This window comes from Chelonia mydas, chromosome 6, assembly GCF_015237465.2.
Source record: "Chelonia mydas isolate rCheMyd1 chromosome 6, rCheMyd1.pri.v2, whole genome shotgun sequence".
Lineage (NCBI taxonomy): Eukaryota > Metazoa > Chordata > Testudines > Cheloniidae > Chelonia > Chelonia mydas.
In genome coordinates, this window is record NC_051246.2 from 4,715,314 (window position 1) to 4,726,747 (window position 11,434).

General features: G+C 44.1%; 1 protein-coding gene, 1 long non-coding RNA gene and 1 other non-coding gene across 3 annotated transcripts; 2 read left to right on the forward strand and 1 right to left on the reverse strand.

Annotated features, from left to right (window-relative positions):
* Positions 1–440: 440 nt before the first annotated feature.
* Positions 441–10,225, reverse strand: LOC122466346. The gene is made up of 2 exons (XR_006291766.1): positions 9,683–10,225; positions 441–1,031 (listed from the first exon to the last, which is right to left on the reverse strand). It is a non-coding gene; the product is annotated as an uncharacterized LOC122466346 (long non-coding RNA).
* LOC102932873 lies at positions 1,536–2,682 on the forward strand. The gene has a single exon (XR_006291765.1). It is a non-coding gene; the product is annotated as an olfactory receptor 1019 (transcript).
* Positions 10,226–10,394: 169 nt separating the features above from the next.
* Positions 10,395–11,434, forward strand: LOC102939841 (olfactory receptor-like protein OLF1). Its single transcript, XM_007055480.3, has one exon. The coding sequence runs from the start codon at positions 10,395–10,397 to the stop codon at positions 11,331–11,333; it is 939 nt and encodes a 312-aa protein (XP_007055542.2). The 3' UTR covers positions 11,334–11,434.

Consider the following 11,434-nt stretch of genomic DNA (forward strand, 5'->3'; position numbering starts at 1 on the left):
TAGTTTTGTGAACTGCAGAAGTCTGTAGCCTGCTGTGGTCTCCCCCTGAGCTCCTCTGGTCATCATGTGGTCTCCATCAAGCAAAATGACTGAACCTATCTTTCCTCCTTTGGGGAGTAAGCTAGCAAGGGAAGGACATAGGATACCGTGGTGATTGGCATGCTATAAATAGCTAGATAATCTGGAGTACTCTTACATGTCTCAAAGGTTTAACATTCCACCTATTGGGGTAAGGACAATGAGGTGATTCTTAAACCAGGAATGACTGAGACGATGTCATCTGCAGCTGCAAACAATTAGTACGTTTCACCTGTATCTAACTTTCTGTTCCTTTCATTCCAAATTTCTTGCTAAAGGCTGGTTGAAAATTTTCCTTAAAACATTTTTTATGGGAAATTGGATTTTGCATTCAACTATTTTTTTCATGAAATTATTTCCCCCTGAAATTATCAGCTTTCCATCAAAATAAAAAACTCACATACTCCCTAAACCATGGCTATGTGACTCTGCTGAAGTTCCAGGGCAGTTCAGCAAGAGGAGAGACCATCATGCATAATAGGGGGATGTAGTCCAGCCTGGGAGCCTGGTTCATGGAAGAAATTTGTGGTGTGTGGCATCTGAGGCACCTCTGTGGTATTTCTGAGTCGAAATATTAAGTTTTTAGCAAAAAGATTTCGGTCTCCAAAAAAAAAAAAAAAAAAAAAAGGTTGTGGATCAGGTCTACACAGTACCCAATTTGCACTGAAAACATCAGGATGAAATATACCATAACCTCATACTCTGTAACTCTGGTAGAAATTGCATCATTTAATAACACAGTAAGAAAGATTGGGACAAATTAATCCCCAGGGCACCAATTACACCAAGGTGGCTTTGATTCACTGAATGCAATAGTTCGGTGTTGTGTCTCTCTGAGCTCAGGTATTCCCAGTTGCTTCTGGAATCATGTCCCATAGATCACACATATCAGTATAAAATTTCCTACATGCCCCAAACTGGCAGTTTCTACTGATTGGGAAATGTTACCACATCTCTCTCTCTCTTCTCAGCAGGTACGTGCTATTGTCCTGAATTAGTCACACACACACACAGGCAGGATGTTTATCAGCAGGTGTTCTATTCGGGACCTCCAGCACTTAACGCCTCAGTTCCAACTCCTACCCCTTCAGCTAAAGGAGCAACCTCCTGGGTTGGAAAAAATAGACAATTACATAGTCACCAAAGCCAGGGCTTTCCATTCTGTCTCTGGATTTTCATACAGGCTCAAGTAAATGCCAAAAAGCTTAATTAGCGCAGAAAGCAAATGTAACCCAAAAGGACATGCCAAGCCATAGATCTCCCCTTGCCCAAAGATGGTAGAAAGATTCACATTACTTTGCTCTCACCCCTTCTTTCGGGAAGGAATAATCTCTTCAGGCTGAGATGTTTTTTACCCCGATTCTGTCACAGCAGAGTCACAAGTCACTGTTGGCTGCTGGGATTAGTGAACAGGAGTGTCCGTGTGTGGGGCATGATTATCCTCTGTCTTTGTATTTATGCAGTGTGTATTTTATCGAACAACTGGAAAGACCAGCTGTGAACAACTGGTTCTGTGGAATAAGCTCTTCCCTGAGCGGGTACCAATGTCCATGAGGAAACTGATCTCCATTTAACTTCATTTACTTCATTACAGAGAAGGGACAGGTTTTCCGCACCATCCACCTTCCCACATCTCTGTAGCAGCCTGATCTCTGTTCAGAGGAGATGGAAGAGGGAAATCACTCGGAGATGACTGAGTTCATTCTCTCAGGACTGACAGAAAGTCTGGAGCTGCAGGTTCCCCTCTTTGGGGTGTTCCTACTGATTTATGGTATCACCCTTGTGGGGAATGGGGGGATGATCTTGTTAATCACAATTGATCCCTGACTCCACACCCCCATGTACTTTTTCCTCAGGAATTTGTCTTTCTGTGACCTCTGTCTTTCCTTTATAATTTCCCCCAAGATGCTGCTGAATTTCTTAGCCGAGAGGAAAAGCATTTCTTACACTGCCTGCGCTGTGCAAATGCATCTCTCTATCATGTTTGGAGATGCTGAGTGCCTCTTGCTGGCTGTGATGGCGTTTGACCGTTATGTGGCCATCTGTAACCCACTGCTCTATACAGTCACAATGTCCAGGCAGCTTTGTAAAGGGCTCGTGGCTGGGGCATACGCTGTGGCGATGATGGATTCAATGATAAACTCGTGTTTTATATTTCAGCTGTCATTCTGCAGCTCCAACATCATCGATCATTTCTTCTGTGACATCCCCCCACTGTTGGCTCTCTCCTGTTCTGACACCCACATCACTGAGAATGTGATCTTTACTTTCGCGTGCTGCGTTATAATGAGCAGCTTTGTGACTGTGCTCCTCTCCTATGTCTATATCATCTCCACCATCCTGCAGATCTGCTCTGCCAAGGGCCAGCGCAAAGCCTTCTCCACCTGCATTTTCCACTTGACCTCTGTGGTTCTGCTTTTTGGCACCCTCCTCTTCATGTATTTACGTCCCACCTCCAGCTATTCCACGGACAGAGATAAAGTGGCCTCAGTGTTTTACACGCTGGTGATCCCCATGTTGAACCCCCTCATCTACAGCCTGAGGAACAAGGAGGTGATAGATGCCCTGAGGAAAGCAATCAATAAATTCCTAAGAAATTCTTGATTCTGGTTAACTCTGTACTGGTTGAGTGATGGGGAGTGGAAACAGGTGAATTCAATTTAGTTTCGCAGAAGTCATGGTAGTATTGTTCGTTATTGTATTATAATCATTATTAATTTGTTGGTAGTCCAACAAGTTCTGCAGGCCCCATCTGAGATCAGTGGACAAAACCTAAGGAAAACTCACAGGTCCAGAAAGAGAGAATGATTTTTATAAGTTGGTGTCTAGGGGCATCCACCTAGAGGGAGAGATCTTCAACTTCATGTCTCAGGACATTGGGTGGCAGTTCCAAAGGGGTTTCTGTGACCCAACCCGTCACACAGAGTTTAGGAATTAAATTGCAAAACAATGTGTGTGGGAGGGTGGGGAGGATGAGGGGAAAGCAGAGGACGTATTGTTCCTTGACTTAGGAAAGCTTTTGACACGGTCTCCCACAGTATTCTTGCTAGCAAGTTGAAGATGTATGGGCTGGATGAATGGACTATAAGGTGAATAGAAAGTTGGCTAGATTTTCAGTCTCAACGGGTCGTGATCAATGGCTCCATGTCTAGTTGGCAGCCGGTATCAAGTGGAGGACTCCAAGGGTCAGTCCTGGGGCCGGTTTTGTTCAATATCTTCATAAATGATCTGGAGTATGGATATGAGTCAACAGTGTGCCGTTGTTGCCAAGAAGGCCAATGGCATTTTGGGATGTATAAGTAGGGGCATTACCAGCAGATCGAGGGACGTGATCATTCCCTGCTATTCGACATTGGTGAGGCCTCATCTGGAGTACTGTGTCCAGTTTTGGGCCCCACACTACAAGAAGGATGTGGAAAAATTGGAAAGAGTCCAGCGGAGGGCAACAAAAATGATTAGGGGACTGGAACACATGAGTTATTAGGAGAGGCTGAGGGAACTGGAACTGTTTAGTCTGAGGAAGAGAAGAATGAGGGGGGCTTTCAACTTTCAACTACCTGAAAGGGGGTTCCATAGAGGATGGATCTAGACTGTTCTCAGTGGTACCAGATGACAGAAAAAGGAGTAATGGTCTCAAGTTGCAGTGGGGGAGGTTTAGGTTGGATATTAGGAAAAACTGTTTCACTAGGAGAGTGGTGAAACACTAGAATGTGTTAACTAGGGAGGTGGTGGAATCTCCTTCGTTAGAAGTTTCATAGGTCAGGCTTGACAAAGCCCTGGCTGGGATGATTTAGTCGGGGATTGGTCCTGCTTTGAGCAGGGGGTTGGACTAGATGACCTCCTGAGGTCCCTTCCAACCCTGATATTCTATGGTTCTATGATTTTATGAGAGCACAAGAACCGGTGGACTTTAATTACACCAAAGGCGGTTTAAGTTGGACATAAGGAAAAACAACCCAACAGTGAGGGTAGCTAAGGATTGATATAATTTCCCAGTAAATTTGTGGAATTACCACCATTGGAGATTTTGAAGAGGAGGTTAGAGAAACACCTGTCAGGGATGGTCTAGATAATACTCAGTCGTGCTCTGAGTGCAGGGCAGGGGAATAGATGAACTCTCAATGTCTCTTCCAGTCCTATTATTCTATGATCTCACAAGGAGCCCTGCACTGGGAGGAGGGGGGATGCCAGCCTGAGCAGTGGGCAGGACAAGGGACACACACTTGCCTCCAGTTGATATTCATCTCCACTGTACCCTCACCACATGCAGACACATAGTACCCACTGCACACGAAACACACACACACATAGACAGAGTGCCCACTAAAAACAACACACACAGTGCCCACTGTACACCAAACACACACACACACACACACAGACAGAGTGCCCACTACACACACACAGCCTGACAGTGAGCTTAATCAGAATGCAGAATAATCTCTACTGGGAAGCTGGGACAGCTGCAATATTTCCAACTCGCCTGAACAAAAAATAACTGAAGGGGATTCTGCTGCCGTGGCAGAGAGGTAGGACTAGATTTCCCAACTGGTCTTTTCCATCAACAGCTTTTCTGAGGCCTGGTTTATGCTTAAAAATTAGATCAACAGAGCTCCATCACACAGGGCGGGGAAACTTTTCACACCCTGTGCTGGGCAGTTAGCTTGTACTGACCCTCCGTGTCATTTTTCCATTGACCTAGCTACTGCCTCTTGGAGACGTGAACATCCCAATTACTGGGCTAAAAATTACAAAGGGAAGGCCCACCACCGCCTCCTACAGTGGCTATGTTGCAACCAGTATCAAAATCCTCCACCGCATACAAACATTGTTTTGGGACAAAGCTTTTAGGAGTATTTGAAACACATTTGTTAATAGTTAATGCTCAATCCAAAAGGTATTGTTCTTGACAGTAAATTATTAGTCCAGAAGAAATTCACTCATTTCTAGACACCTTTGCTTCCCAACCCTGGGCAATTACTTAAAGAGACATTTGGAGAGGTGACCAACAAATAAAGTGGAATACAGTTACCTCCGTTTTGTATCGTGTTAAAATGACCTAACAGGAGAGACAGCGATCCAGGCCAGCTGATTTTCTGGCCCTCTGTGTTGCATTTCCACAAGGAAAGACACGGCAACAACATTAATTGCATGTGCTGTGCACATATGTTGTCCTGGGAGCAAAGATGCTCCAGGGAGCAAATTTCAAAGTCATCAAAGCCAAATTTAACCTCTGCCACCCAAGGAAGCAGCCCCAGAGGTATTAAGGGTAACTCTTAGTCTCATTTTAGGGTTTTGAGAAGGTTCTGCTTCCGTCCTCAACTCCTTCTAAGTGGAGGGGGGGAAAACAAAGAGATACCATGGGCAAACAAGTCAATTTGAGAGCATTTCAGCCTGTAATTGAAATGACATTCATGAGAGGGGAAGGAAGGAATTATGCTGAGAGTAAAAATTTCTGAACATATTTACCTATCAAAAGAAGGAAAGAGCTTTGCCAAGGGAGGGAGAAGAATGATGGAAAAGGAGAGAAAAAATTGCTTTAATAGGAAGGGGGAAACTCCCCCATCGATACAGGGAATGTCTATACTAAGGCCATTACATTGACTCAGCTATGGTGTGTAGCAGTGCGGTAGTCTAGATGCTTTCAACATTTATGGAAGGGGTTTTTCCTTCAGTGTAGTTAATCCATGTGTCTGAGAGGCAGTAGCTCGATCTATGAAGGAATTACACTGAGGGTCAGTACAAGCTAACTGCCTCGCAGAGGGTGTGAAAGTTTCCCCACACTGTGTAACAGAGCTCTGTTAAACAAATGTTTAAGCATAAACTGGGCCTCAGAGAAGCTGCGGATCAAAAAGAACAGTTGGGAAATCTAGTCTTATCTCCCTGCCAGGTGTTTGTCAAACCTCCTCTTAAAAAATCTCCAATGGTGGAGATTCCACAACCTTCCTGGGCAAGTTATTCCAGTGCTTAGCCATCCTCACTGTTGGGATGTTTTTCCTATTGTCCGATCTAAACCGCCCATGTTGGAGTTGAAGTCCATCGGTCCTTGTCCTATCCTTCCCCGACTCCCACATTGTTTTGCAATTACATTCTTAAACTCTGTGTGACGGGTTGCGTCTCAGAAACCCCTTTGGGACTGCCACCTGATGTGCCTAGACTACCTCTGAGCCTGTTTTCCATGCCAGCTTGGGACTTCAGTACCTTAACTGGTATGAGCCAGGTACTATTGCCTGCTGCAAACCCAGATCCAAGTCTGAACCACTTCCCGCACGAGCTGCATGCTTAACTCAAAACAGCTATCTCCAGCACTCAGATGCCCAGCTCCCAATGGGTTGCAAATCCCAATAAATCCGTTTAACCCTGTATAACATTTATACAGACTAAACTCATGAATTATTCTCCCTCTATAACACTGTTTGCCCCCCCCAGGTATTACTTAATAAGTATAAAGTGATATTATTAAATACAAAATGTAGGAAGTAAGTGGTTCCAAGTAATAACAGACAGAACAAAGTGAATTACCAAATAAAATAAAATAAAACATGTAAGTCTAAGCCTAATACAGTAAAACCAAATGCATGTAAATCTCACCCTCAGAGATGTTCCAATAAGCCTCTTTTACAGACTAGATTTCCTCCTAGTCTCGGTCCAGCAATCATGCACACCCCTGTAGTTACTGTTCTTTGTTCCAGTTTCTTTCAGGCATCTCCTTGTGGTGGAGAAAGTATCTTTTGTGCCAGCTGAAGACAAAATGGAGGGGTTTCACAGGGGGTTATATACTCTCTCTCATGGGTGGAAACTCCTTCCCCTCTCCTATGCAGAATCCAGCTCCAAGATGGAGTTGGAGTCCCATGGGCAAGTCACATGTCCATTCATGACTCAGTTCCTTACAGGCCGAAGCCACATTCCCAGTGAGGCTCAAATGTGGATTGGTGTCTCTCAAAGTTCATTTTAGCTTAAGTGTTTCTTGATTGGGCACTTATAGAGAATACTCTTTTCTCAAGAAGCTGACCAACTGCTTCACTGAGGCTACTTTAAATCAAACCAGTATGTAGCCAATATTCATAACTTCAAATACAAAAATGATACATGCATGGAAAATGGAATGAATACATCCAGATTATGGTAACCTTTGAAGAGATATGTTACATGGCATATCTCGCATTAAACATATTCCAATTATGTCATATTTACATTCATAAGCATATTTCTACAAAGCTTTATGGGGTGCAATGTCACACTCTGTTTCACGGACTATAAATTATATGAAATAAATAAAATTAACAAAAGAATAGGGAGGGAGCTGGCTTGCTCGCTGTTGGTTATTTCCACTTGTGTTCAAGGAAGCAGAACTTTGCGTCCATTCTTTGAAACCTCTCCCCTAAGGATTAGACCAAAGAATATAGCTTACCTGGGTCATCAATTTTTCCTCCTAATCCATTCGATCCTGCAATGCCTCACAGGTTGGCACCACCTAGGAGAAGGGGGAACCGACATTCCCTGGAGCACTGATAATACCAGCCAAACCTACACACCTGTGGGGGATAATTTCTATCATAGTGAAGAAGAGAAGAGTCATCACTGGACCTGCCAGGGATCTCCTTGTGGGGAGGTGATGACCATAATGTCCTTGTGCATCTGCAGCCATGGATCAGAGCATGGGCCTATCCCTGTGGTGAGCTCACCATTTCATGTCAATCAAACACTTCTGTCAGTCAGCACCACACCTTTGGTGTTATTGGGATATTTCCTAGGTTGGTCGCTGTGACAACCCAGACTAATCAGCAGCTGTGTCACAGCTGCCTGCAACCTTGCAATGCCTTGCTGAAGTGGCTTCCACCTGGGCCACTCACAAACAACCGTCTAGCATGCAAATCACACCCTGAGCATGTGTGTGTAACTGCAGCCTGGCCAGGAATAATTGGATTACACTCAGGCTCTCACCACCCTTGGTTATACTGCAGGGTGACCCCAACACACTCCTCACTCTTCGATTTCCCTCCAGAAATGTACGTCTTGTCCTGCCCAGTCCTCTCCTGGATAATACAAGCTACATTGTCCATTATTTCTTTAATAGCACTAATATGCCTTTAACTTAGTTTGTCAGACACTTCTATTGAAATTCACTGGATTAGATAAAATAACAAAACAAAGTTTATTCACTACAAAGATAGATTTTAAGTGAGTGCAAATAAGGAGGCATGGAAGTCAGAGATGGTTACAAGAAACATAAAGCTAGAATGCAACTTGTGCCTAAGTTAACAAATGATGTGAAATTCAAAGCAAAAGTTTCCTCACCACATGCTTTCAGCAGAAGGATGTTCCCTGTTGCTGTTTCCTCACCTTTTTGGGGCTTCGTTGGTTTCCCTTCCTGCTTGATGACTCTGATTATTGTTTAGATCCAGAAATAACCAGCACACACATTTCTTTGTTTAAGACAAACCAGTTTCCCAGCCTCACTTTGGAACATGTATTAATAACATGATACAGTGTCATCTTATCACTTCACATACATTATAAAAAATATTAATATATACGACGACAGCATGACTATTTCTAGTTGACTCATAGATTTATTTAGCATTTTACAGCTGAGCTCCGTGTGCAGATAATATGCAAACAAGTGGAATAGTTTTGTCAACTGCAGAAGCCCGTAGCATGCTGTGGCCTCCCCCTGAGCTCCTCTGGTCATGATGTCCATCAAGCAAAATGAGTGAACCTACATTTCCTACCTTGGGAAGTAACCTAGCAAGGGAAGGACATATGATACCCTTGTGATTGGCATGCTATAAAGAGCGAGATAATCTGGAGTACTCTTACATGTCTTATAGGTTTACATTCCACCTATTGGGGTCAGGACAATGAAGTGATTCTGAAACCAGGAATGACTGAGATGATATAATCTGCAGCTGTAAACAATTAGTACATTTCACCTGTATCTAACTTTCTGTTTCTTTGATTCCAAATTTCTTGCGAAGGCTGGTTGAAAATTTTTCTTGAGAAGTTTTTTTGATGGGAAATTGGATTTTCTATTTAACTACTTTTTTAAAGAAATTATCTTTTCCCCGGAAATTATAAACCTTCCATCAAAATACCAAACACCCCTCCTCCCTATACCATGGCTGTGGGACTCTGGTGATGTTCCTGGGCAGCTCAGCAAAAGGAGAGACCATCATCCATCATGGGCGATATCGTCCAGCCTGGGAGCCTGGCCCATGGAAGAGATTGGTGGTGTGTGGTGTCTGAGGACCCCCAGTGGTACTTCCGAGTCGAAATATTAAGTTTTTAGCTAAAAGATTTTGGTCTACAAAAAAAAAAAAAAAAACCCTGTGTGGATCAGCTCTTCACAGTACACAGCTTGCACTGAAAACAACAAGATGAAATAACCCCTAACCTCATACTCTGTAACTCTGGTAGAAATTGCATCATTTAATAACACAGTAAGAAAGAGTAGGTCAAATTAATCCCCAGGGCACCAATTACACAGAGGGTGGCTTTGGTTTACTGAATGCATTAATTAGGTGTTGTGTCTCTCTGAGTTCAGGTATTCCCAGTTGCTTCAGGAATCATGTCCCATCATTCACACATCTCAGCACACCAGCACATCTCTCTCTCTCTTCTCAGCAGGTACATGCTATTGTCCTGAATTAGAGTCACACACACATGCAGACACCACGGGGATCAGCAGGTATTATATTTCAGACCTCCAGCACTAAAAGCCTTAGTCCCAACTCCAACCACTTCAGCGAAAGGAGCAACCTCTTTGGTTGGAAAATATAGGCAATAACATAGTCACTGAAGCCAGGGCTTCCCATTCTGTCTCTGGGTTTTCATACAGGCTCAAGTAAATGCCAAAAAGCGTAATTAGCACACTTAGTAAACATTACCTCAAACCGACATGCCAAGCCATAGAGCTCCCCTTGCCCAAAGAGGAGAGAAAGATTGAGACTGCTTTACTCTCACCTCTTCTTCTGCTAACAAATAATCTCATCAGACTAGGATGATTTTCACCCTGATTCTCTCACAGCAGAGTCACTACTTGCTGCTCGGATTAGTGAACAGGAGTGTTTGCGTGTGCAGCACGATTAACCTGCGTGTCCTTGTATTTGCACAGCCTGTGCATTTTATCAAACACCTGGAATGACCAGCTGTGAACATCTGACTCTGTGGATAAGCCCTTCCCGGAGCGGGTACTGATGTCCTGTGAGAAACTGATCTCCACTTATCTTCACTTACTGCATTACAGAGAAGGGAGAGGTTTTCCGCACCACCATCTGCCCATATTTCTGTAGCAGCCTGATCTCTGTTGAGAGGAGATGGAAGAGGGAAATCACACGGAGGTGACTGAGTTCATTCTCTCAGGACTGACAGAACGTCCAGAGCTACAGGCCCTCCTGTTTGGGCTTTTCCTACTAATTTATGTTATCACCCTCGTGGGGAATGGGGGGATGATCTTGTTAATCACAACTGACCCCCGACTGCACACCCCCATGTACTTTTTCCTCAGTAATTTGTCTTTCTGTGACCTCTGCCTTTCCTCGACAATTTCCCCTCAGATGTTGCTCAATTTCTTAGCCGAGAGGAAAAACATTTCTTTCACTGCCTGCGCTGTCCAAATGTCTCTCTCTATCGCTTTTGGAGATTCTCAGGGCTTCTTTCTTGCTGTGATGGCATTTGACCGTTATGTGGCCATCTCTAATCCACTGCTCTATACAGTCACCATGTCCAGGCAGCTTTGTAAACAACTGGTGGCCGGGGTGTATGCTCTGGGGCTTTTGGATTCAATGATATTCACGTGTTTTATATTTCGGCTGTCATTCTGCAGCTCCAACATCATCAATCATTTCTTCTGTGACATCCCCCCACTGTTGGCGCTCTCCTGTTCTCACACCCGCATCAGTGAGAAAGTGATGTTTTCTTTCGCGTGCTGCATTATAATGGGCAGCTTTATTCCTGTCCTCCTCTCCTATGTCTATATCATCTCCACCATCCTACAGATCCGCTCAGTCGACGGCCGGCGCAAAGCCTTCTCCACCTGCACTTTCCACTTGACCGCTGTGGTTCTGCTTTTTGGCACCCTCCTCTTGATGTATTCACATCCCCCCTCCAGCTATTCCATGGACAGAGACAAAGTGGCCTCCTTGTTTTACACAGTGGTGATCCCCATGTTGAACCCCCTCATCTACAGCCTGAGGAACACGGAGGTGAAGGACGCCCTGAGGAGAGCAATGAATAAACTCTTCACCAATTCTTGAATCTGTTTAACTCTGTACTGGTTTAGTGATGGGGAGTGGAATCAGGTGAATTCAATTCCCAGCCCATTGCAATGTAATTTCGCAGAGCTCTTGGTAGTATT

What these genes read in the sequence shown, in the direction of transcription:
- LOC102939841 (XM_007055480.3), top strand. Translation starts at nt 10,395, where the DNA reads ATGGAAGAGGGAAATCACACGGAGGTGACTGAGTTCATTCTCTCAGGA.